At 44.3% G+C, this 27,907-nt stretch overlaps 1 protein-coding gene across 2 annotated transcripts; it reads right to left on the bottom strand.

Moving 5' to 3' along the window:
* Positions 1-240: 240 nt before the first annotated feature.
* HSDL1 (hydroxysteroid dehydrogenase like 1) lies at positions 241-27,907 on the bottom strand. Of its 2 annotated transcripts, XM_058279646.2 has the most exons (6): positions 27,757-27,907; positions 18,921-18,982; positions 14,188-14,419; positions 13,109-13,554; positions 12,674-12,901; positions 241-2,568 (listed from the first exon to the last, which is right to left on the bottom strand). In XM_058279646.2, exons 3-6 carry the CDS (start codon positions 14,405-14,407, stop codon positions 2,470-2,472), a joined length of 993 nt encoding a protein of 330 aa, XP_058135629.1. In that variant the 5' UTR covers positions 14,408-14,419; positions 18,921-18,982; positions 27,757-27,907; the 3' UTR covers positions 241-2,469. The 2 variants fall into 2 exon arrangements, with proteins under 2 accessions (XP_058135629.1, XP_004470937.2); XM_004470880.4 differs by lacking the exon at positions 18,921-18,982 and having other exon boundaries at positions 27,757-27,855.

The raw sequence follows: 27,907 nt of genomic DNA, 5'->3' as shown, positions 1-27,907 counted from the left end.
TTTAAGTAACTGAGGTCGGAAAAAAAAAAAAAAAGAGACTCCTCAGAAGAGCCGTGTCTATTTGCGGCCTCCCTTCTCTACCTCCCAGTCTTTCTTGAACCCACTCTGCCAGCGAGCTTTCATCCCCACCATTCCACCGACCGAGCTCTACTGAAAGGCCTCAGTCTTCATCTTACTTACCTAGGAGAATGAGAACAAGTAAACAACTTGGTAGTTTCAAAAGACTTACTAGAGACATTGTTATGTACAATTTTCTGGCTTATCAGCTTTTAATGAATCACTACAGGTGTTCAGAGGTTCAATTAATTTTTCATAAATTGTTTATAATTGTTTCTATGGGAGAAAAATGTGCCTCTAATTTCCAAATAAATTCTAAACACATGTGGAGCAAACCCTCTTCCAAAGAAAACAGAAGCAACTGTGAATTTTCAGTTCACAGATGAAGTTTCAAAGGCTCTTCTTTCCCATACTCTTAATAAGAAACCCATACCCACAAACAGTGGTCCAAATAAACCTCTCAAATAAGCGCTAGCAAAAAAGTGTTATGAAACATAGAAGCATGGGAGATTCTAGGTTGTGCTTTCACTAAAGCTATGGACAACCTTGTACCACTTTAACACTGGTCAACATTTTACTTACGTCCTGCTAAGCAGAGAATTTACACATCACTGACATGGTTTATTTATTCTCATTACGTAACAATGACTGAACACCTAATTTATGAATATAAGCCATTATGTACCATATAACCTTAGATATATTTATCTGATGGTATTTTTATGTGAAGTTGTGGCTTGTTACACATAAAAACTTCAGGTCAACGTGGCATGAGGACAAATTTTTTCTGTTCAACATGGCATGAAGTCAAAATGTTTCTGGTTTTACTGATCATAGATTAGTTGTGGGGTAGGGGAATATCACGTATGGCAAAATAAAGGCTTCTGAGATAACTCCGTCAAAACTTTCAGTGCTGTGTAGTAGCTCCAGGGCATAATTTTTCACAAGTTATTTTCCTTAGGTTAAGGATACACGGTCTACAAGGGAAGGACTTCTGAACTTAACGGCTGTTCTTCTGAGAAATACTGAATGTGAAGATCACCCACACAATTGTCTACAGGACATAAACAGGTGCTTAGGCACACTGACAATGGAACTGCATCTCCTAAGAAAACAATTCCATTGACTTTACTGATTTACTAGCTTCTGCATCAGAGTTACAAGATTAAACTCTGAATTTTAAATATGTGCATAATGTCACAGTATGTTGTCCTCAAAAAGTGTTTGGCTTTATATGACCTGAACCAAAAACGTTTCACAGTAGGTTTCAATGCTAACTCATATTCCGGGGGGGAGGGGAGGTGGTATAACCTTTACACCAATTAAAGTATTCACTCTAATGCAGAAATTCATTACATGAACCAAGAATGAGCTTCTAATTTCTTATTTTTACAAATACATCACATCACACACATAATTTGTCCATATTTTAACTATTACTCCATAAATACTTGATGTTTGTACTAATAATGCTACTGGAATGGAATCATAATACATAGAAAAATGTCTGAAAACCAGATATAACAAGCTCTAAAGGGCTAATTTTCACTTATAAAATGGGACTCAGGCTGAGAAATCACTATTTATCCACAATAGTTATCTGAAAAAAATCAAGAGATGACTCAGGGTCACTCATTACATGTCCAAATCTAGGAGTGAATTAATTCCATAATAATTAAAACAAACAAACAGAATATAGTAAGCAATGTTATACATGACAAACCAATAGCACAAAATTGGGTGAGCTTGTTTAGTATCAAAAGGAATAAGGCTCCACTTTAAGCCATCCTGACAATCTTTTTTAAAGTAATTTAGCCATAAATAAAATTACTCAGACACACACAATACACATAACACATAAGGTTTTCTAATGAAATACCAATCAAAGAGCATTTTCATACATAAACAACTAGATATGCAATATAATACACACAAATTTTTACAGCTAATAGTACCAGCAATCTTAGTTCTAAATAATGCTTTTAAATAGTCTTTCCTGATGAACATTTGAAAACCAACACTGTGAATCATCTAATGAAATAGTAATTTCCCTTAAAAACATATTTTAAGTATATTTCATATGGTAAGTACATTTCAATTTCAGATTGCCTTGGTTCACAGAACAACATAAATCATACAACATTAAACAGCTTAGGGAAAAAACTATCAAAATTTAGCTTTCTTCAATGTATTCTAGTTGGCCATTATTTACTCAGTGCCATCCAAGTGACACTTGAGGTCTTTCCACAGCTTCTCTAAAAGCACTACGTTTGCTTTGCAAATGATGACTCAACAGTAGGCTACAGTAACCAGTAATGAAAGAACAGACGTAAGATCAACTGTGTCCTTCCAAACATCAGAATACTGTCAGTTCCCAGAAGTTGGCAAAACTTCCTAAAGGATCTTCTGGATTCAGGCTTTGCAGGATAAGGCCTCGTTGCGTAAAGAACGATTGAGAATATTTGCTCCCCACACCCAGAGCCATTCAGGCATATACTGTGCAAAAAGAAACTGAAAAGGAAAAAGCAGAAGGTTCTAAGTTAGAGCCCATGGTCATCAATGCCGACTGGAATGCTAAGACCCGCATATGACTTAATCCAAGGTACACTCACCAGGCTCAGGAAATACAACGAGGGCAAACGCAAACACTTCCGTGGTGCTCAACGGAGCGCCTGCTATTGTGTAAGACCCTCCACTAGACGCTTCGGGGAGCAGAAACATGATCACCGCCTTCCAGCTTTCTCTACTGAGGCCTGACCAACAGGCAGGAACATAAGGGTCATAAAATCACTCCAGGAATAAAAGGCAGCTGAGACAGATACTGTGTGAGAAAATCGAGTTGAGGGCCAGGATGGACCTAGGTTAAATAGAACTGAGTTGAAAACACCAGGGCCTTAGGACGCACCTTGGGAAATGAGTGAGGAGGCTGAGGGGACCGGGGCAGGAGTCCTGTTGTGCTGCTCTTGCCAGGGGACCTCCAGGGGACACTGGGCAGTGTCTGAGTTGTCAGACACTTTGGTTATCCCAACTGGAGAGCTGTGCTGCTGGCCCAAGAGGGGATCGCCAGGGACGCTCCTGAGCATCCTAAATGCACAGGACGGCCCACCACAAAGCTTCCCGGCCCCAAACACCAGTCATTCCGAGGTGAGAAACCCTGCGCTCCTCTGAGGGTTCCGTCCTGTCAGGCAGGGCTGTGGACAAGCCCCTTGGCAAGTGCTGCAATTCTAGCCTTAACTGAAACTGGAGTGTGACGACAGAGGTTACCCAAAAGGCCGCAAACGGGCTCGGAAGGGTTTGCTTCCTAGCGGCGGGGGTTCCTCAGAAGCTCCAGATCAGCCTCCCGGGGGGAGCCTGTGGTCGGAGCCAGGAGCAACTTCCTGGGGAAATGACTATGGCCTCCATGGACCTCTTTAAGAAATCAGGACTCTGTTGGGAAGATGCCTGAACACAGGCCTGTGCCCGACAGCAAGCCATCTAAAACCCAGGAAAGAAAAGAAGGTAGCTGAGGGTCCAGGCATCAGCGCCCAAGCCTAGGTCATCAGGGTCCCCTTCCAGGTGACATTCTTTACATATTTTCTCAGTTTATTTAGCCAGGAAGGGATCAGCATCTTAAACTGATTTGTCGTTTCCAGCCATGGCCACTGTCTATTTCAGAGGGATCAACAACATCAAGGAATAGTTTGCCAGTTCCCTCAGGAGGTGCCATTTCTGGCTCAGTCCAGTAGGATTTCAGCACCTGGCGAGCAGGTGGTGGAGAGAGAGAAGGCAAAGTGAGCAAAAGGTGCTGACTCACCCATCAGTTTAAATGATCACATCGTCAGAAAGGAATGCCAAGTGTCTCCCACTAGAAACTGCAACCAAATGCAACCAAAGGACCCGTTGAAGTAAGAGGGGGGATGGGGGGGGAGAGAGAGAGAGAGAGAGGGAGAGGGAGGGAGGGAGAGAGGGAAGGAGGGAGAGAGAGAGAGGGAGGGAAGGAGGGAGAGAGAGTGTGTGTGTGTTGAGAGAGAACTGGGTTTCTATCCTTTCTCGAGGTCCTGACCCAGGCTGAAGCCCAGGCAGGCCCGTCTCCTCTGAGAGTAAAATGCAAAGGTCATACTTGCCCCAGAGACCAGGCAGGTGGAACTTAAAAGAGGTAAGGAATAAATGCCAACGGGAACAGAAGAGCCCGAGGATGCGGAGCTGGAATCCTGCCTGGAGCCACTGCCAAGTTAGGAACACGCTTTCATGACGGTGTATGGAGAGCAGAACAAAGCAGTGCAGAAGGGCTTGGCCTGGCCTGGGGCCTCGGGTCTGGCATCCTCAGCCCCACCCAGCTCCACTTCTCCCAAACACCACTTATCTTTCAGTCACAGTAAGATACACAAATAGACACATACACACACATTCGATACCTGTTAACAGACACATCAAAAATAGGTACTAATTCAGAACAGAATGTGAGCCCGAGCTAGGCACCTCACACCCCCCAATCCAAGCCGCTCTCCGATCAAGCATGAGTTTTATAAGCAAGAGCCTTACTGGCCAAGTTACAGAGCTAATCGTGTTTCAACCCAACTATACCAGAAGCTTCTGGCCTTGCCGTGAGGCATCACAAACAGAAGCTACAGCAGAAAGGCTCTTTGTTTTTTTGTCAAGTGCACTGTGAGTTGTGAGGCTGACAACGTAGTAGGCACATTCACTAGTGCCTACTGCTGAAAATAAAAGGCTTCCAAAATCAATACTGACCATTTGTTAAGAAAGCAATACAGTTTGAGCTTATTTCTAGTTTGTTTTATAAGTCCAAATCATTTTTTTTCTACTTTTAGCTTGCAAAACTTTTCTAAGACACTTAACATAATTCAGCAAGAAAAAACTGCTACACTGGCCCAGCAAAAAGAGCCCTGTTGCGCATCATCTCCCAGGCTGCTCATTTTTTGAAGTGCTACTTACTGATACTCCAACGAGGACATGTGTGACAAAGTCCCAGGCCCTGGGAGCAGTGAGGAAACACGTGTCCTCACCTGTGCGCACGCTGGGCAATCTTTTTTTGTTCTTGTTAATAACGATCACTTGATACATTATATTCTCAGTAAAAACCACTGTGAAAATTGCTTTCGATGCCATCCTCAAGACAGTATCACACGTCGAAATGAAACACGCCGAGACTGAGCAGGCTGGAGGCGCCATCGGCTCTTGGCCCCATCGTCACCTCTGCCAGGAGGAGTCTCCCCAGCCAGCTCACTCCCCACCCTACACTATTATTTCGGACCTTCCCTCTCCCTGCAACCTCTGGCGCCTTCCACGCCCTCCCTCCTCCCAGTGCAGGCACTCACGCAGGAGCTTCAGCAGAACCTTCCACCTCTCCTCTCGCCCTCCCTCGCTTCCCAGCTGTTCTAAGTTGGAGTCACAGGTTCCCGCTCCTTGTGCACTGGGCCCTATCCCTCCCATTCCCGCAGGAACCCCTCCTTCTCCACAAGCTCCTGCTCTCCAGCAGCTCATTATAGTCAAGTCTCCCCTAGCCAAACAAATTAACGAAGAAACAAACAGAACCTTCCTTGGACCAGATCCATTTCTCCTCAGCCCCTGCAGAGCCTGATTTCTTGAATGAGCTTCCTCTACCCACGTTCTCCACTTCCTCATCTTGTCGACTCCCTGCTGTGTGGATTCTGCCTGAAATGCCTCCACAACTGCTTTTATCAAAGTCAACGCAGATTTCTAAAACATTAATCCCTACAGACTTATGCTCCGTGACAGCTGGCTTCAGCTGGCCCTGGCGGCCATCCTGCGTCTCTGCTCCCGAGACCCCACAGCCTCCTGTTCTCCTGCCAACCCTCTGGCTCCTGCCCCTGCTCAGGCTCCTTTGCGGGACTTTCTTCCTCCACAAGTCCCTGGAAAGGTGGAGTTCCTTGAGACTCTGACCACACTCTCTTCTTCTCTTGAGACACTCTTCTCGGATGACGCCACTCTTCGCCACAGCCTACCGTCCAGCTAAACGCTGATGATCCTCAAAACTAAACCTCCTGGCTGTGCTCCCCTTTATCCCCTTGCCAATTCCACTGCTTCTCATAAATACTCACCAGGACCTTCAAATCCAACATCTGTAAAGCTCTAGTCCTCCTTTCCCCTAAAACCCGCTTTCTTCCTTTCGTCCAACCTCTCTGGGCAAATGGCACAATGAAGTTTCTGAAGCCATAAACCTGAGAATCTTTTTTGATTCTCCCTTTCCTTCAATCCTTCCTATTCAGCCCATCACTAGATCTTGCAAAGAGGTAAAAACAAACTATCATTCTTACCTAATTCATAATGTAGAAGACTTAAATGAAAAAAGTAGCACAAAATAAAACTAATAACATGTCAAATTTCATATAAAATTCTTACAGACTGAAGATTGACAAAGGATGGAAATCTTGACAAAATTGAGACCTGCAAAATTCAACCTGGAACAATGGAATACTATCCAGCCATAAAAAGAAATGAAGTGTTGATCTATGCTACAAGATGGGTGAACCTGGAAAACATGCTGAGTGAAAGAAGCCAGGCACAAAAGGACAAACAGTCTATGATTCTACCTAAATGAAACATCAGATTAAGCATATTCACACAGACAGAAAGTGGGTTAGAGGTTATCAGGGGCTGGGGAGGAAGACTGGGGCGTTACTGCTTAACGGGGTACAAAGTTCCTATTTTGGGTGATAAAGTTTTAGTACTAGGAGCTAGTGACGGTAGAAAACCATTGTAAAGGCCATTAATGGCACTGACATTGTACATATATAAAGTCGCTAATTTTATGATATATATATATATATATATATATATATATATATATAACCACAATTTATAAAAAATTCAACCTGGGAAATTGTATTCAAAAGAAATGATGACTACAAAAGAAAAGTCTTAGTGGCAAATGCTATTAGAGAAATCTACTATGGACAAAAGAGCAACTGAGGGATCAAATCTTTGTTGTAAAATTTCAGAAAAACAAAAATCAGGAACTGATTATATTCAAAACCATTTGAATAAAATAAAAATGAAGATAGAAATAAACAGTTAACAACTTTGTATAGATGACTACTCTAGGAATTACTTTGGCCTAACAGAGTTTCTTGGCAGAAAAAAATATATATTCTCAATAAAATTTCATCAATGTGAACAAAGCTTAATTGCAAATAAAATACAGGTGTTTACAAAATGCTGTCAAAATATCTACTACATCTAAACTCTATTCCCATTATATCTTCATTTCTATGAGGACTTGGGGACTACTAGGACTACTTTTTAGATTTTTAGGTTTCTTTTCTTTTCTCAAGTAATTAAGGAACTGGAAACAACCATTTAAATAAAACTGATTCTAATTAAACAAACTTTTAGAGAAATCTTGAGATAAAAGTAAAAAATTAAATTCTGATTTACTTACATATTAACTTGGTGGTGCTAAATCTAATAATCTTTAGAAAATATGTGTTTGCTAATTACAAAAGTCTATGATAATTACAAAAGTCTATACAAAAGAACAAATATTGCATGGTATCATTAATATGAACTAAATATGAATAATAAATGCATGGAATTAAAACCTAGAGTATAGGTTATTAGGAGATAAGAGGAGGGTTCAGAAGAACCACTGTGGCTTAATGTATGGAGAATTTTTAATTGACTATAAAAGTGTGAAATGGGTAGAGTTGGTAATACATTATGGTGAGAAGCAGCTGGTTTATAAATGGGATTGTGATTGAAAAGGGTAGTCTGGGGAAGTAAATGTAACTGAGAGAAAGCTAGAGAATGAATAACACAGTGAACCCAGAGGTGGATGAGAATTGTGGTTGATGGTACAGATACAAGAGTATCCTTCTGTGAGCTAGAGCACACATCACTATTGCAGGGTGGTGGGAATGGGAAGAAGCATGGGAAAACTAAAATTGGTGTGACCTATGGACTATGGTTAACAGCAATACTGTAACATTCTTGCATCAATGCAAAAGATATACTGTGTTGATGGGGGGGGAGGCCATGGAAAAAGTGTGCCAAATGTACACTATGGACCATAGTTGGTATATAACAGTTTGATGATATTATTTCATAATTTGTAACAAACATTCCACCATGGTGTTGTGTGTTGGTGAAGGGGTGTTGTATGGGAATTCTACACACATGCATGATTGTTCTGTAAGTTCACAACCTCTGTAATAAAAATATACTTTTAAAAATAGGGTGGGTTGGGGGAAAAATACACCAAATGGAAGATATGGACTACAGTTAGTATAATATTTTGACAATGCTATTGCATAGTTTGTAACAAAGGTATCACAACAATGCAAGGTACCCCTGTATGATGTTATGTATGTTTACTTTGTAAGTTCACAACCTTTATAACATACTTATTATTTATGTATGTTCATGTATGAATGATATACTTCAATAAAAAATATTGAAAAAAAAAAGTCTATGCAAAAGATTATGGTAACAGGACATGCACCAAATCAAGAAAAAGGCTAAATAAAAGTGGTAGCAGAGCCAGCCCTTGCTTCTAGTGTGGATCCTTGGTCCTGATTCCAGAGGGAGCAGAGTAACTCTCGGGAACATACTAGGAGCATGTATGTCTGGCCCAGTCCGTCTGGTGATGGCCTGAGGGACTTGTCCTAAGAGCTGCACGTGGAAGGCAGCTCACCAAGCTTTCCGACAGAACCCTGTGGGAGAGCAGTCAAGTGGCAGCCTGGGGCAAGGAATTGCTGGTTGTAGGACACACAGTGCAATGCCCGGGACCTTGGGGAAACTGTTTCCTAGTGAGGAGGGGACATTTGGAACCATATAAATGGGGGAATTCCTAGGGCCAAACACACATACCCAAGACAAGAAACATGCAGAAAGGATCAGGGAAGTCCCCACCCGTTGGCCTAGTGCTATTCTCTAGACTCATTGTACGGCTAAGCCCTGTAAGCCCTGAAGGAGAGCAGTCACACAGGCCAATCTGCGAAGACTGGGAAAGGGGTTTTCTTTTCTCTTAACCTCCTTTTTTTTTTTTTTTTTGGTTAGTGTCTGACAATTAAGGAAAGCCCTGTCATAACACGAGCTGGATAGACGCTTAAGGAACAGACACCCCAGAAGCTAAATCCCAGCAATAACACATTAACTACGAAAACACCCAAGTTTCAACAAAAGGCTAAAAGAAATAAAGAAAGAGGAAGCGGTGACCCAGGCAACAGAGAAGGCTGAAGCACTAGAAACCTTCAGTGAGGAGGACCAGACCTGGGACACGCAGGACAAAGACTATGGACCTAAGTATCCTCGAAGAGCTGAAGAAAAGCAGGGGCAAAGAACCAAAGAAAATCAGGAAGACGATATATGGACACAAAGAGTATCTTTAATAAAGAGATGGAAATTATGAAAGGAACCAATAGAATAGATGACTATAGTAAGAGAAATTAAAAATTCCCTGGAGGGGCGCAACAGCAAATCCAAGCTGGCAGAAGAAGGAAGCAGTGACCTTGAAGACAAGAAAAGTAAAATCATCCAGTCTAGGAGCAGAAAGAAAAGAGAATGAAGAAAAATGAATAGAGCCTGAGGAACCTGTGGGACACTGCCAAGCCTACCTATGTGTGCACTGTGGGAGTCCCAGCAAGAACAGAACAAGAGAATGGGGCAGAGAGAACATTCAAAGAAATAATGGCTGAAAACTTCCCAAATTTTCCAAAAGAGAGGCATATACACATCCAAGATACTCAGCATACTCCAACCAGGAAAAAAAACAAACAGGGAAACGGACTTTGGCCCAGTGGTTAGGGCGTCCGTCTACCATATGGGAGGTCCGCGATTCAAACCCCGGGCCTCCTCGACCCGTGTGGAGCTGCCCATGCGCAGCGCTGATGCGCGCAAGGAGTGCCGTGCCACGCAAGGGTGTCCCCCGCGTGGGGGAGCCCCCACGCGCAAGGAGTGCGCCCGTGAGGAAAGCCGCCCAGCGTGAAAAGAAAGAGCAGCCTGCCCAGGAATGGCGCCGCCCACACTTCCTGTGCCACTGACGACAACAGAAGCGGACAAAGAAACAAAAGCAGACAAAGAAACAAGACGCAACAAATAGACACCAAGAACAGACAACCAGGGGAGGGGGGGAAATTAAATAAATCTTTAAAAAAACAAACAAACAAACAAACAAACAAACAAATACACACCATGCCATGCTCTAATCAAACTGCCAAATGCCAAACATAAAGAGAATTCTGAAAGCTGCAATAGAGAAGCAAAGTGTCATATAAAAGGGAGCCTCGAGAAGATTAAATGCCGATTTCTCATCAGCAGCCATGGAGACAAGGCGGCTGTGGGAAGACATGTTTAGAGTACTGAAAAGTCAAAAACTGTCACCTAAGAATTTTTTTTTTAAAGGCCACTCTCTAGTCTCTTTTTTTTTTCTTTTTTTTTTTTATCATAAGAATTCTATATCCAGCAAAACTGTCTTTCAAAAATGAGGAAAGAATTAAGACATTCCCAGATAAGCAAAAGCTGTGGGACTTCATCACCACTAAGCCAGCCACAAAAGAGATGCTAAAGGGGGTTCCAAAGGCTGCAAGGAAAGGTCATTAGACAAGGGAGCAAAGTCACATGAAGAAATAAAGATCTCTGGTGAAGGTAATGACATGAGTAAATAAAAATACCAGTACTACTGCACTTTTTATTTGTAACTCCACTTTTTACATCCTACAGGCGCTAAAAGGTAAGTGTATAAAATGTAATTAAAGGGAAGTGGACTTGGCCTGGTGGTTAGGGCGTCCATCTACCACATGGGAGGTCCGCAGTTCAAACCCTGGGCCTCCTGACCCGTGTGGAGCTGGCCCATGCGCAGAGCTGATGCGCACAAGGAGTGCCGTGCCACACAGGGGTGTCCCCTGCATAGGGAAGCCCCACGCGCAAGGAGTGCGCCCCGTAAGGAGAGCCACCTGGCGTGAAAAAAGTTCAGCCTGCCCAGGAATGGCGCTGCACAGATGGAGAGCTGACACAGCAAAATGATGCAACAAAAAGAAACACAGATTCCCATGCCACTGGCAACAACAGAAGCGGACAAAGAAGAACACTCAGCAAACAGACACATAGAACAGACAACTGGGGCAGGGGAGAAAGGGGAGAGAAATAAATAAATAAATCTTAAAAAAAAAAAGCCAATTATCTTCTAAAAAATGTAATTAAAAATCAATGGTTTTTGGACTCATATATAAATATGCCATTTGTGACAAGAACTACAGAAAGGTGGAGAGACAGAGGGATATAAGAACATAGTGTATGTACATTATTGAAGTTAAGTTGGTATCAAAGCAAACAAGATTGTTATAGATTTAGGATGTTCAATTTAAGCTCCATGGTAACCACAAAAAAAGTATCAGAGAATATGCAAGTTCATAGAGATAGGAATTAGAGTGCAGGTTATGGGGGAGGGGGAGGAGGTAAGAGGAAATTTATGTAAAAGGAGATTAGGAGGAAGGGACAATTTTAGTGCTGGCTGGTGGCGAGGGTACTGTAATGTTGAGACACTGAATGGTGCTCATGGTACGTGGTGGGATGGGAAGAATTATGTTGTCTATATGTTTCCACAATTGTAATAAAGAGATAATGACAATTCAGTGCAATACATGATCCAGCATGGGACCTGAGAATGGAGGAGAAAAGACTCAAAAGGACATTGTAAGAAAAAACTTGAATATAAACTATGTTCTACATCAACGTTAAATTTCTTGAACTTGGTAACTGCTTTGAAGTGATTACATAATTGAATACCTTGTTCACAGGAAATGTGCATGGAAGTATTATGTGTTCAAGGAACATGGTATGTACCACCTGCTCTCAAATGTTCAAAAAGAGAGCAAGCAGGGCAAGGGTGGCAAAATGTTAAAACTGGTGGTTCTAGAAACCTAGGAGGCTGGTGTTCTCTGTATGGGGTTTGTATTTTTTTTGCAACTGTCCTGCAAGTTAGAAATTTTTTCAAAATTAAAAATTGAAAAAAAAAAGAAAACTCTATATATTAGAGGAAAAAATCTCTAAACAAGGGCACTTCCACATACTATGTCAGATAAATACAATTTATTAAAATAAATCACTTTGAGTTCTCTAACTAATACTTAGAATTAAAATTTCAAATATGTAACAAGGTTACTTTCTAAAATACTAAAAGGCCCAAATCTTTCATTCTTGAACATACTTTTTAACAAGTTTCTATGCCTTTTGAATAAACAAATCCAAGACCGTACTGAGATATTATCTGACACAACGAATGTAAGAAATAAAGACCCAATTTACAGTTATATGATTTTCAGATTATACTGTTGACTGAGAAGTACCCTGTAAACATTTCTAGAATCTTTTTCCATTGAAATTACCATATAAATACTCAGTATTTTTATATTGCTATCATCTATTTATGTTAAAGCAGCATATTTCATCTCTTAGCTATCATATGGATTTCACTTCTGAATATTCTTAATGTAATAAGTCCGACAAAGAGAGTTTCATGATTTACCAATCATTAAGTGTCAGGTTTAAGAATCAGAATTCATCACTTTCCTCTCTCAGCATCAGGCTTCGACCAGATTCCTACATGTCATTTAGAAACGTTTAGGATGCACTAATCTAATTTCAAGAACTGAGCGTATACCTGAATTGAATGGGACCAGTATCCTGTGGTCCTTTTTGAAATTCCAAGGGTAGAAACTGCATGGTGTGCATAAACTTTTGGTGAGGGCACCAGCCACCGGCATTTGTGCAGGAAACTGCTCTGCGGAGTCCCGTTGGTAGCTATGTAAAATGGGATTAGGCTCTGTACAAATATCCCTTTAGAAGCATATTCATATTGCAATGCACGGCTGAAGTGGTCTAAATAAGCCTGTTAAAACAGAGGGGAGAAAAAAGATTTACTTTTAATTTTTCAGGAAACTAAAAAATTTCAGGGAAAAAGAAGACCCATTTATTCATCATTTCAGGAAATAATAAGCTAATATGAGTTGCTAATAAGCCGCTCAACCAACCAACCGAGCAATGGAATAAATGCTCCGCTGCGTCCTATTTCACTGTCCCATCAGTAACACATCACCTTAGAAGCAGAAAACGCAGCCAGCTGGGGCGTGGGTTTACAGCAGGAGCCAGACGAGATGGTGACGATGGCCCCTTTCTTTCTCTCCACCATTCCTGGGAGCACAATATGGACCATCAAGCTGGCAGCGGCGATGTTGACGTTGACGATGTCCCAGAGCTTGTCCTCGGAGACCTGAGTGAAATACTGGGGGTAGGGGTAGAACACGCCCACGTTATTCACTAAGATGCCAACGTCTCTGTCCTTCAGGGCTTCTCGAATTGGGAAGTAGATCTCACGGCCACTGCTGAAGTCCGCCACGATAATATCAGTTTCCACTTTGTAGGTGTCAGCTAGGTCTTTAGCAACAGTCTGCAACTTCTCCTTGTTCCGACTGATCAGGACAATGTTGAGGCCTCGGCTTGCTAACTCCTCAGCATAGGCTTTTCCAATCCCATCCGTTGCACCTACAACGCAAGCCAGGAGAACTGAGCATTCGTTTCAAGGCGTGACCTCGAAAATGGGGAAAAAAAATAACACGAAATAAACCCGGTTCTAATATTTGTCGGTCAAGGACAATGTTGAGTCAATGTGAAAGATGCATGCTAGTTAAGTACTCTCCCAGACACTGGGAGAAGCCAACGGAGAGCCCAAGGTAACTGAGATGCAGTAAGGAAGTGTTTTCAAACTTGACTTGAATGTACACCAGGTGGTACTTTCCTGAAAAACAATGATAAATTAAATGAGGTTTAAAATAGGTGAAGAGTGCTAACACTTCCCAAGGACAATTTCAAAATGGGCAGCAAAAAGGAAAAGCAAGGGGTAGGAAAGTAGATCTGCAGTAGGACTGGGAATAAGAGAGTGCAGAAGAAAAAGGATAAAAACCAGGAGGAAAATTCTTCCTAAGGAGAGGTCAGTAAAAAAATGGGAATGTAACTACAATAGGAGTAGGAAGTTTTCTTTCTCTGTCAGCATGGTCCCGTGAAAACATCCCATTAAGTTCCGTAGTTCCTTGACTAATGCATCTGATTTAAAACATAACTGACGTGAAACGGTTAGTGCAATTTTCACATTCGGCAAGAACTGATCTCTTTTCTTACCACTGATGACTGCCCATCTTCCGTACTGCTTGATCAGATCTGCTCTGCTCACCAGCCGAGGAATAAAATGCAGCCTAATCAGGCTGTAAAAGTCACAGACAACGGTGATGCTTTTTCGGGCCGTGTACCAGGCTCCAACCAAAGCCAACGCTTCCATATAGCAATTGCAAGACCTGGCAATTTCCCTGTACAGCAGGTAGAAGCTGTCGACAGCAGCCATGGCAAAGGCAGCCTGCAGGGGAGAGAGAGAGAGAGAGATCCGCTTAATCAGTTAAAGGAACATGCAGAGTTTGAATTTAGAAAGACACCTGGGGACATGAGATCTTGATAATTTTGCATTCAAATAACAGTAATTTTTCAAATGCACATATCCAGAGATCCAAATCAGTCAATTTATGATCTCATTATTTAATAGCTGTAGCTTATCAAGTTCTCTTCTTCCCAGGAGATCAACAGCACCAAGGGTTAGCAAATTCCTACTAAAATCCAGACATTGGCTACATGCTGTGGATACAGAGATAAACACAGTATGCTTTGTGCCCTAAAAAAGTTCCTTGTCTAACATCACGGCAGGCAGACAGCGTGTGACTCATCCTACAGCAGAGTGGTGCATTTCTCGCTTTACCTGCCATTAGGAAGCACAGAGGCCCTGCTCTGCACGGAAAGACCAAGCAGAAGAAACAGCATTAAGTCATGGCCTTGGCCTCCAAGTGCTTACAGTCCATATGAGACAAGACTAAGCTTTACTCAATCTGAGCATAAGTGAAAAGTGTATATTTTTAAAAGATACCCCCAAAATTGAAGTAATAGACTTTTCAAATAGTGATAGAGGAAGCACGCCTCTATCTTACTAACTTCAACTGGGCACTGTTATCTTTGCCTGGCCCTGTAAGTTTGAGGAAAAAGAAGTCTAATACTCCTCTTCTAAAAATGCAGACACAAGCAATTATATGTGCCAGAGACTGTGACAGATTCAAACATGAATGAAGAGGTTTTACGCAAAGAGGCAGACATATAAACCATACTTCAAAATGCCATCTGGTCAATCAGATTACTGTGCAGAGGTGGACAAAGACCAGGTCACAAGACGACCTGATATGACTAAAGGATGTGAACTTCATCTTAGGAGAACTAGGCAGTGTACCATGAGGGACAAGCTATCAAAAAGCCCATGGCAGACTAAAACTAAATTGCAAGGAACTCAGATATGCACAAACACAAGGTTACAGCACTCAGTATATAGAAAAAAAGTGGATTGTAAGTTAAAAAAAAAAAAAAGATGAAACATAAAACTTCTAGAGGCAGCCCCTTACAGAAATCCCATTAAAATAGCAGGGGCAGAGGAGGGAAGGGCCTGAAACTAACAAAATACACAACGATGGCAGCGGAAATCGGCCCAACCCTCAGGAAGAATGAGTGAATCCCCCTCCTCCAATGCAATGTAATATGAGCCCAACCGAAGTTTCCCAGAGTAAAAAAAAAAATTGGGGAAAATAAACTAACCACCGAAACGGAACATGTACAAGAATGACACCCTACTGTAATAAAAGGCACATAAAATAATGAAAAAATGGGGAATATATGTGTGTTAATTTGCAAACCAATAAAACATACAAAAGAAATGAGAGAAAAATGAAGAAATGGATAGGCAGTGGGATTCCTAAACATTCCATAAGATGAATTTTAATGCTCTTTTTGTAAAAGGTTTATTTATTTTTTCTCTCCCCTTTTCCCCCCATAGTTGTCTGTTCTCTGTTGTCTATTTGCTGCATCGTCTTCTTTGTCCACTTCTGTTGTTGTCAGCGGCACGGGAATCTGTGTCTCTTTTTGTTGTGTCATCTTGTCGTGTCAGCTCTCCGTGTGTGTGGTGCCATTCCTGGGCAGGCTGCACTTTCTTTCCCACTGGGTGGCTCTCCTTACGGGGCGCACTCCTTGCGCGTGGGGCTCCCCTACGCGGGGGACACCCCTGTGTGGCAGGGCACTCCTTGCGCGCATCAGCACTGCACATGGGCCAGCTCCACATGGGTCAAGGAGGCCCGGGGTTTGAACCGCGGACCTCCCATGTGGTAGACAGACGCCCTAACCACTTGCCCAAGTCCACTTCCTAAGATGAATTTTAAATTTCTACCATATTATTAATTAAGCTGACATGGCATAGATTAAGTGGAATCAATAGGTGCAAATTTAAATTGTGACCATAATATAAAATCTTACGATCCACTTGAAACAAAATTAAGCTTTAATAAACATTAATGTATATTAAAATGCATATTTTTAAAATTCCCCCTAAGTTTAAAAATTGTTTTTCTCAAATAAGTTGGGCCCCTTTATTTTCTATAGGTAAAATGCCACACGTTAGGTTCTGTTCACAGAAACAAGAATGCCAAAATTCATTTTTAAAAAATTAGAATATGCCATTATAAACATTTCTGAAGTACTTAAACCAAATTCTTAACATAAAAACAATGAAATAAATGCTCCTTTGAGGTAATTTTTCTTCATGGGCCAGGCTAAGATTTCCTAAGATAAGAGAGCAAGATCAGTGACATTTGGACTGAAGAGCCTCTTTTTAACTGATCAGTCTTCCATACAGCAAGCACTGCTTATTGTTCCCAGATACTTTAAAATATATTGTCAGAAGCGGACTTGGCCCAGTGGTTAGGGCATCCGTCTACTACATGGGAGGTCCGCGGTTCAAACCCCGGGCCTCCTTGACCCGTGTGGAGCTGGCCCATGCGCAGTGCTGATGGGCGCAAGGAGTGCCCTGCCATGCAGGGGTGCCCCTGCGTAGGGGAGCCCCACGCACAAGGAGTGCACCCCGTAAGGAGAGCCGCCCAGCGGGAAAGAAAGTGCAGCCTGCCCAGGAATGGCGCCTCACACATGGAGAGCTGACGCGGCAAGATGACGCAACAAAAAGAGACACAGATTCCCGTGCTGCTGACAACAACAGAAGCGGACAAAGAAGAACACGCAGCAAATAGACACAGAGAACAGACAACCGGGGCAGGGCACAGTGGGGCAGGCGGGGTGGGGGAAGAGAAATAAATAAATAAATCTTTAAAAAATATATATATATATAGTCACAAAAACATTCATTCTGGAGTTAAACTACAGCGTAAAGGTTAGGAGGTGACAGAACAGGGGTGGAGAAGGGGGAACTGATGCTAAATGTATGTAGAATGTTGAAGGCTGACTGTACATATGTGGAAATGGATAGTTGATGGTAGCACACTATAATGAGTATAACTAACACTGCTGATTTATAAACGTGTGACTGAAAGGGGTAGGGAGGTTAATGTTAATTGAAAGACAGCTGGAGGATAATCCAAGGAGCGGATAATATAGTGATTTCAGTGGTAGATGAGGACTGTGGTTAATAACACAAACACAAAATGTTCCTCTATTATGAGGTAAGAATACAGAGATAGAAGCTGTCAGGATGCCTGAGTGGTCTAAAGCGCCAGACTCAAGAAATCGGTGATACATAGGAAAAATACAACTAATGTAATTTATAAGACTATAAATTGTAATATTTTTGTAGCAAAGGCAAAGAAGGTACTATATCGATGCTAAAGGTAAAAAATATTTATATATATGGGATTTAGTTTTATGAGATGTGAATATGATCAAGCATTTTTTTCCTTCATTTTCTTCATTAACAAGGAGACCTTCCTTGGCCACCTCATTTAACCAATCTGCACTCATCTTTCAGAAATTAGAGAAACAACTGAGATCGTTTTTAGGATTAAATAAGATAAATGTGCCTGAACAGGACTTTTTAAAAGTAATGCTTCCATAATTGTTAAGCTATTATTTTTTGAAGCTGAAATAAAGCTTTAAAAAAAAAAACACTCATTCTTCTTTTGCTGTGAACAAATGCCTCTCCACGGTCTCAGACAGTAGAGATGAGGGTGCGCCCGTGCTCTCCAAGGTCCCTGCTCTGCCAGGTCAACAAGTCAGGGAAGGACCCACTGATGGGGGCTTGTGAGCTGGACACACCACTGCCTGGACAGGCTATCAGAGGGCAGTGCCAGCTGCCATCCCCGAACAGCCATAATTACAGGACTTCCAAAGAAAGGGCCACACATCACGTTCTCATTAGAAGGAACACGAAGATTGAGAGTCCATATTAAATCAGCTTAAATTGGGCATTCCTGAAATAACTTTTGCAATGTGTATGAGTGCCTTTTGTTGTAATTAATCAACTTTTGCAATGTGTATGAGTGTCTTTTGTTGTAATTAATCAAATACTAGACCACAAAGAAAGTAAAGGCAAAAAAACAGAAGTTATATGCAATAGTACTGTTAAACTAAACGTAATCAGATTAGAAACAACAAACCTATGACTGGAAAAAAAAAAAACCTATGCACTTGGAATATCAAATCTATTCTTCTAAATAACAGGTGATTTGGGACACATACCTATCCAGGTTTAACACATGTTTTTCAATGACAAATACCACATGTCTGAAGATCTCCAGGCCACCACCACAGCAATACTCCTGGGGAAATTCCTTACACTGAATGTTATAGCTACGTTCTAGCTAATGAGAGAGAGGCCGGGTGTGCCTCATCCAGTGACACACTGGTGGGAAGCTGGGCAAGAGGAACTGGTTCTCCGCTTGAGCACAGGTTTTTCAAGAATTTCACTTAAACCAAAGGTGACTGCCCACAAGGGGATCTCCCGATATCCCCTGCCCAGCCCTTACCCTGGAGCCTTGGTTCTCCCATACCTTATCTCTGCCACTTCGAGGCCTTCAGAGATGGGCTGCTTTATCTTTCTTATAAGGCCAATCTGTGGATAAAAACCCACAAGAAACAAGTTCTTTTGTTTCACTTGTAGCTCAGCTGGGAAACCTTATTTAAAATTAAGATACAAGTTTTTAAAATGTAAGAAAACACAAAGGGTCTTATACCATAAATTTCTGTATAGGCAACAAAGCATTTATTAAACTCAAAATAACCTCATCTCAGAACTAGAAAGGCACCGAGAGTGTCTCCCTGGTGAGGGCGCACTCCCCCTTCAAGGCCTGGCTGGAGTATGCTCCTCTTTTGCTAGACCCCCCCACCCCACCCCCGTTGTCTGCTCTCTGTGTCCATTCACTGTGTCTTCTGTGTCTGTCGTATTCTCATTAGGCAGCTCCGGGAACCCATCCTAGGACCTTCTGGAGAGGTGATCATTCTTTTGCTCCACCTCAGCTCCCTAGTTCCCTGTCTCATATTGTCTCTTTTCCGTGTCTCTCTTTGTTGTGTCATCTTGCTGAGTCAGCTCTCCATGTGGTCTCCTGGGCGGTCTGCTCTCCTGCACGGGGGCTGCACTCCTTGCGCAGAGGCCTCTTCTTGTGTGGGGGATACCCCTGTGCGGAGCAACACTCCTTGAGTGTGGCAGCACTCCACGTGGGCCAGCTCGTCACTCGGGCCAGGGGGCCCTGGTTATTGAACCCTAGACCTCCTTATACGGTAGGCGGAAGCACTATCTATTGAACCATGTGCACTTCCCTTTTTTTTCCTTTTTAGGAAGTACCGGGGACTGAACCCTGGGGAGCAGGTGCTCAACCCCTGAGCTACCCCTGCTCCCCAGGACCTTTTTTCTTAAAGAACATTTCATCAGATGGAACAAAAACCCATTCAAATTAGCTTCAAGGAGGCAAACTGCAAAGCTACCAGGGACAAAAAGCAGGGGAAAGAGGCAGGGCCTCCTGGGAAGAGCGTGCAGGCAGCTACTACCCTAACCATTCTCTGGAGCGGGTGGGCTTTCCTCTTTGCCTCATTCTTTCTCTCTGTGAGCCACCTTCCTCCGCTCCCCCTGCAGAGTCCCCCTGGACTTCTGAGTCAAGAAGCCAGTGCTACTTGGTGTCTCTACTGCCACTTCGTGCTAGAGATTCTGGCTGGCCTCCCTCAGCCATCCCTGTGCAGTCGGCTGTGGGGAATTGGGGGGTGCCAGGCGTCAGGCAGCGTTTGGGGTAAGCCCTTCTAGGCTGTGAGTGGGGCAGGAAGGGCGAGGACTCCCCAGGAAACATTTTCCCTCTTCTCCCCCAGACATATTCTGTGATCACTGTCTGGGATCTGGTCCACCTCCAGGTGGCTGAGCTCCTCCAGGGCAGTGGCCGAATCTGATTCCTCTCTGTCCCTTGGGCACCTTCCACAATTCCCAGCACAGAAAAGGAGCCCAAGAAATGCTGAACTAAACTGTGCTACTGAGGCTCCAGCTGGAGCTCTCAGGCTGAGGTTTTTCCTGTCTAGCTCGCAGTCTTCACAGCAGGCTCAGGAGTGGGCTACAAACAGGACCCCTCGATCCTGACAAGCAAAATCTTGTGTGCAAAAGCGGCCAGGGTTGCCCTGCTCAGGCCCAGCGGACGAGCGGCACGTGCAGTAGAGCAGACACAGGGGCGCATGCCAGGGCGCCCCCCCCCCCCACCTGGGCCCAGCTTCCCCACACCACCCTTTTGATTCCATCACCGTCTCATCAGGGGAGATTCTGCTGGGAAAGCTTCAGTTGGAGTTCTACCGTGTGCAGATACCGCCAACATATTAGAACACTGCTACCTTCTTAAAAATCAGAAGAGGGCTAATGGATTCGAGGTCCTCAGCTTTGACGTACTGAAACAGGATTTTATCTTTGCTTGGATTTGTTCATACCTCGATGGAGCAGAAGTGGAAAATAATAGGAAATCATAGATTCATACATCCTCTTGATCCTTTTCCCCACCCTTAAGCACACAGGGGAAAATGACATCTCTCTAATGAAAGCAGCCAATTCTTCCACCAAAGCCTTTGAATTTCAGGAAAGCTTGCAGCCTTACCTGAAACACAGTTTTAAAGGAGCTTATTACACATTTAAGACTAGAAGCCAACCAACATATGAATAGATATCAAGCTGCATTTAACTTGTTTTGGGGGTCTGATTGGTTAATTTTCCTGTGAATTGATCAGTTAAAAGTATTAGTCTGGGGAAGCAGATTTGGCTCAATGGATAGTGTCCGCCTACCACATGGGAGGTCCAGGATTCAAACTCAGGGTCTCCTGACCCAGATCGTGAGCTGGCCCATGCGTAGTACTGATGCGCACAAAGAGTGTCATGCCATGCAGGGGTGCCCCCCGCACAAGGGAGCCCCCACGTGCAAGGAGTGCACCCCGCAAGGAGAGACGCCCTGCGCAAAAAAAGTGCAGCCTGCCCAGGAGTGCGCCGCATACACGGAGAACTGACGCAGCAAGATGAAGTGAGAAAAAGACAAATTCCTGGTGCCGCTGACAATACAAGTGGACACAGAAGAACACACAGGATATGGACACAGAGAGCAGACAACTGGGTGGGCGGAAGGGGAGAGAAATAAATAAAAAATAAATCTTTAAAAAAATAAAGTAATATTCTGTAACTTAGAGAAACCCATTATTTAGAAAGCAGCAAGAGAACACAATAGAGTTCTGACCCCTGGGCTGACCCACCTGTAAAAAGGCACTCTGAAGTTTTGTTATTTCAACAGAAAACTAAAATGTCAGTGAAAAAAACAAAACATAACAGAGAGAAACAAGCAGAGGAAAACGGTAAATCAGAACTGTTCCAACAGAGAGAGAGAGGAGCAACTCCCTTCCTGACTTCAGGCATTTTCTCCCTCCATAGCGCCCTGGCGGTCAGGGCTGACTCACCAAAAACCCAAAGGTAATATCACAGCAGCAAAAATGTCCCAGGAGAATCACAAGCAAAGCTGCAAGGGCAAGGTAACCTCTCCCAAGCACAACCGTCAGCCTGGTCTACGGGTTAGCCCGCTCGACTGAGCCCTCCACCAAACCCAAAGCCCTCCATGCACCAGGAATTCTGGAAGAAAAGTCTTGGCTGAAGCACAGACATCACCAAGTTAACCAAATGAAGGCGACCTGGGGTAGCTGGTAAAAGCACATAAAATAGATTGGCCAAAAGGCTGTTAAAGAAAATAGAGCAAATATGATAGAAAAGAGAGAAGCAGCGCACAAGCAAACAAAGACTGTGTTGTGGATGGAATCCTGGCCTCCAGAGATGTTCACACCCTGATCCCCAGAACCAGCTAATGTGCTACCTCACGTGGCAAAGGGGCCTTGGTCGATGGGATTAAGTTAAGGACCCTGAGATGGGAGATTATCCTGGGTTATCCCAATAGGCCCTAAATGTAATCATACATGTCCTTCTAAGGGGGAGGTGCGAGAAGACAAAGATGACACATCGACAATGAAACCAAGGTCAGAGAAAGATCGGAAGATGCTGCCCACTGGATATGAAGAGGGAGGAAGGGGCCCCGAGCCAGGGGATGCGGGCGACTTCTAGAAGCTGGCAAGGGCGAGGAAATGGATTCTTTCCAGAAAGAAAGCCAGCCCTGCTGACACTTTGACTTTAGCCCAGTGTGAATGACTTTAGGCTTCTGCCAGAACTTGAAGATCATCAATTTGTGTTGTTTTAAGCCACTACATTTGTAGCAATTTGTTATAGCACCAAGAGGAGACAGGAAATTGGTAGGTGGGTAGGTAGATGTATAGCCAGACAGCAGACAGGCTAGTTTTTAAGCGGGTAAAGAGACACACTGCCAGTTCTCTACATCCCTTGAAGCCAAAGCCTTTGGGTGTATTCAGGAGCCAGAAAGCTCCTTAGACTCCTGCAATCGTAGCCTGCGCGGGCAGATCCAAGGTCCTCCTCACCGTTCCCCTCAACAGCTAGTATTACCCAACTTTCCAGTAAGTCCCCAGGGCTGTGAACTTTATTTTCATTAAAATGTTCACTTCTGGGAAGAGGACGTGGCTCAAGCAATTTGGCACCTGCCTACCACACAGGAGGTTCCTGGTTTGGTTCCTGGTGCCTCCTAAAGAAGACAGAAAGGTAGAGCGACAGGCAGGCATGGCAAGCTGACACAACAAGAGACACAAGAAGAAAAACATAATGAGAGACACAGCAAAGCAGGGGAGAAGAGGTTCCAGGTGCCTCCCAAAGAGGACAACAAGACTGCAGCAAGCTGATGCAACAAGATGATACAACAAGAGACACAAGAAGAAAAACAGAATGAAAGATACAACAAAGCAGGGAACAGAGGTGGCTCAAGCGATTAGGCACCTCCTTCCCATATCAGGTCCTGGGTTCGGTTCCCAGTGCCTCCTAAAGAAACAAGGAAGACAACAGACACAGCAAGTGCAAACAAGGTGGAAGGGAGAAATAAATAAAAATTACTCTTTTAACTAAAAAACAAGTTCACGTCCTAGCGGATCTCACTTCTTGATTTCAGATGGGAGTTCAAATCTGCCTTGCTCTGAGCACTCTGAATCCTGTCAAGCCCCGTTTCCTCTCCTCAACTCAATTCCAGCACTTACCGGTAAGGCCCTGAAGTGCCAGGCCTTGGGGCCTGCAGCCCCATGAAGCCCTTCCTGTCCCGGCCCTGGCACTGCACTCACCTCCCAGCTCCTCGCTGCCTCTCCCACCCCTTCGGCACTTCCAACAAACCGCTTTGGATTTCATTTAAATGTTCAACTTATTTATGTCTTGGTTTCTCAACTAAAGCATCAGCTTCCTGTGGGCAGGAATTGGTTCTAAAACTAATTCAAGAAGATTTGAAAAATAAACATAAAGGAATATAAAGCCTATTATGAACAGTTCAAAGAATAACAAAACACATCACCTCCACAGCCACCGCCCTTTTTAACAAATAGAATGAGTTTCTTTAGGAATCCCACCGGCTTCTTCCTTCAGCACAGGCCTTTCCTCCGCCCTGGAAGTAACCACTCTCCTAAATCCCAAGGAATCATTCCCATGCATTTTTGGTCTGCTTAGTTTGTGGGTGCTTTTTAAAAAATTGCTGTACCCCCAAGCATGTATTCTGAAACAAGAGTAATGTTTAGTTTTGTCTGGTTTTGAACTTTCTACAAAGGAGCCACACTAGGCACCTGGTGTCTTTCACTCAACGTTGGAGGTGCCGCCAGGATGGTGCCGGGGGCTGTCATTCACGCACGTTCACTGGAGAGCAGTGCAGTTTGATATTACTGATGAATTCCAAAAGGAAATACTGGATTCTGTTTGTAAACTGAATTTTTCCTCTGAACATATTAGATTATATTGGATTCAGAAGTATACTTAAGTAATTACATAAACCTCTTGTGCCAGTAGGGCCTTGAGTCCCCACCCACCAAAGGCATGGCAAGGGACAGTTAGAGGTTTCTGATGTTGGAGTTTGCTGTTGAAGCCTTAAGCTGGAGCCCCAGGAAGTGAGCTCACAGAGGAAATAAAAGCAAGACCCAGGAAGAGAGAAACCCTGAGCCCAGGAAAAAGAAGCCTGAGGAAGGGGGAACCCAGGAAGCCTGAACCCTGGCAGATGTTGGCAGCCATCTTGCTCCAACACGTGGAAACAGACTTTGGGAGGGAAGTACCTTATGCTTCACGGCCTGGTATCTGTAAGCTCCTACCTCAAATAAATACTCCTTATAAAAACCAACCAGTTTCTGGTATTTTGCATCAGCACCCCTTTGGCTGACTAATACCAGGAGTATCCATTCGGTTTTGTTTTATAGTGACAAGCAGTGCTGCCACATACATGCTCAGCCAAGTCCCCTGGGCACATGGGCAAGAGTTTCTCAAAGAGATGTACCTAAGAGTCCAACTGCCGGGTCACAGAGTGACCAACCAAAGACTCCCCCCCGCAGCACGGGCAAGTTCACAGGCAGCCTGAGCAGTGGCCGGCACTGTCCAGCAGTTCACCTTCTGTCAACAAGGCAGGTGAAAAAGGTATCTCCTTATGGTTTGGGTTTACATATCCCCAATCACTAACACAGTTAACATTCATTTGATGTTTACGTGTTGTGTTCTCACATTTATGAAACACCTGTTCCTACCTTTTGCCCGTTCCTCTATGAAGTTGAGTTTTTCTTTCAGAATTATAAGAATTCTTTATATATTCTAAAGACATTTTCTGCATCTTGTATTTCTTTAAAGGAGTCCAATTTATCAATCTTGTTCATTGACGGTTTGTGCTTACGTTTTTTGTTTGCTTGTCTGTTTTCAGAAATCCTGGCTTAGCCCCAGGTTACAGAGATATTTTCCTATATTATTTTCTAAAAGTGTGGCAGTTTTGCTTTTCAGATTTAAGTCCTGAAACCTCCTGAACTATGTGATGGTGTGAGGCATCTCGTATGTCTTTAACACTCCTCCACAGCACCTGACCGGCTGCTGGATTTGTTGACACTATTCATACAATACTTACATTTATTTAGTAAATAAAATCAAAATAAAATCAAATATTTCCACCTGTGCATAACAAAGTTTTACTCTTAAGGAGAAAAAAATTGAGAGGGTTCTGAAATTTTGTATCAGCACTTTGAAAACCATATGGGTATTTAACAACTTTTTGCAATGTTCTCACCTTCCTTTGCCAATTGCCAGCATAGCATTAGACTGAATAGTAGTGAAACTGAGTGGTAAGAGCAGCAACTTGGACTTGGAAATCTGGATTCTTATCCAAAAGTCAATACTCTTAAATTTCCTGTCTCCACTTGTACAGTAGGAATTAAAGTAACATTTCACTTCTCAGTATATACCCGAGAGAATTGAAAATGGACGTTCACACAAGAACTTGGACACAAAAATTCATGGTAGTTTTCATAATGGCTAAAAAGTGGAAACAACCCCAATGCCCATCAACTGAATGGATGGACAAAATGTGGTCTACACAGACAAAGGACTATTATTTGGCCATAAAAAGGAACAATGTAGTGATCCATGCTACGACATGAACGCACTTGAAAACACGAGGCTGAGTGAAAGAAGCCAGGCACATTGAGTCCATTTATATGAAAGGCCCAGAAGAGCCAAACGTTAGAGGCAGGAAGTAGACTCGGGATTGCCAGGGGATGGGAAAAGGGGAAATTGGGAGTAACTGCTAATGGGAATTCGATTTCTTTTTGGGGTAATGGAAATGTTCCAGAATTAGAGAGTGCAGATGGTTGCACAGCTTTGTGAATATATTAAAAACCACTGAAATGTACCCTTTAAATAGGTGAAATGGTGATTTTACCTTTTAAATCAACTTTTATCTAAACAAAAAAAATTCTACCTAAAGAAAGTAATAATAATAGCACCAATTTGTTGAACTCTGTGTCCCTGGACTATTAATTAGTATAGTGATTAAAACCACAGACTTCAAGAGAGACAGGCTGGGTTCAAGGCCAGACTTCCATTTAAGAGCTACGTGTCAGGGACAAGGCAAAGCTACTTCACCTCTGTGCCTCCCTGTCGGGTGAAAACCGTGGACCTCTTACTAAGTCCACACTATACTATGTATATTATTTAATAAATACATCACACCCACACCAACAAGTCCCCACAAGAATAATGTGGGGTTTTTTTATTTTCCAATTTTCAATTCAGCTCACTGACTCCCTGAAATCTTTCCACGGACCCCTTTTAGGCATCCGTGGACTCCTGGTTAAGAAGCCCTGCTCACATCTGGGAAAAGGGGGATAACAGTAACAGGTCGTGCCTGAGATGATGATGAGAATTAAAGGAGGTAAAACATACACACTGAGAACAGAGCCAGGACGGGAAGCGCTGGTGACCCTCGGCTCCCGCCGCCGCATTCAGCACCCAGCGGTCACCGCGGGCTGGCTGGCACTCAAGAGCTGGCACTGCGCGCCGACTTGCTGCACGACGCTTTGCGAGGAGGCTTCATTCCTATCACCTGACGGTGTTCTCTCATCAGCCTTACGAGGGAGGATTATAATCACCTTTACAGACGGGGAAACCGAGCTCTCGAAGGACCGGGGGCTAAGCGGCCGGCAGGAATTCGGATCAAGGTCCGTGAAGTCCCGAGCCCCGGCCCGCGCCCCCAGGCGACAGCGCCTCCCAGGCCACGCGGCGGCGTTCCGGTCCGCGGGGCCGCGCCCGAGCCGCAGGGACCCGCCTAGTCCTCAGACCCCTCCAGCGCCCGGCCGGGCCGTGCGGACCGGGGGGAAAACCTCGGCGATCTGGCTGAGCAAATGCCCGCGCGTTCGGACGCGTCTGTGCCCCTTCTTTAGGAGGGCTATCATTCTTAATTATTTCAGAAAGAAAGAATTCTAAACCCCACTCCAACCAAATCGTTTAGAATGCGCGTAAAGACGCAGGGAGAGAGGGTGACCCGAGCCCTCAGGCAGGACCCGGGGTGGGGCTGGGGGTGGGAAGAGACACGTGCCTGGGGTGGGTGGGGCCGCCAGGGGTGCCGGGTCCCAAAGGGCGGCGCTGCGAGGGCCAGGAGGAGGGGCCCCCCGGGTGTGCAGCGCCGGGGCGGGTGGAGATGGGAGTCTGGGAAGGAGGTGCCCCGGGATTTGGGGGGACGGGCCTGGGGGTGCGGGGTCCTAACGGAGGGGTGCTGGGGGCGGGGGTCCGAGAGCAGGATGGGATGAAGCGAGTTCCGGGGGGGTCCGAGGGACCAGAGCGCGAGGAGGCGCCCACCCCGGGGGGCGTGGTTGGGGGGGTGCAGAGGGAGGGGCGGGCCAAGAACCCCGCGAGGTCCTGGGGGACCGGAAGGGGGTCTGAGGGCGGGCGAGGCGCTGGGGGGCGCCAAGATGCGCGGGGGGGCGCGGTACCTGCAGGGCCGGCGCAGTGTCCGGAGATAGTCCCGCCCGAGCCGCGCGGCCACCGCCCCCGTCACCGCCGCCGCAGCTGTCGCCGGACCGAGCCCCCACGTGACGCGCGCACGCGCCGGGGGCGGAGCCGTTGCAGGACCCGCCCCCTGCG

Source organism: Dasypus novemcinctus, chromosome 18, assembly GCF_030445035.2.
Source record: "Dasypus novemcinctus isolate mDasNov1 chromosome 18, mDasNov1.1.hap2, whole genome shotgun sequence".
Lineage (NCBI taxonomy): Eukaryota > Metazoa > Chordata > Mammalia > Cingulata > Dasypodidae > Dasypus > Dasypus novemcinctus.
Note: the sequence above shows the minus strand (reverse complement) of the source record. Positions and strands in the feature narration are given on the sequence as shown.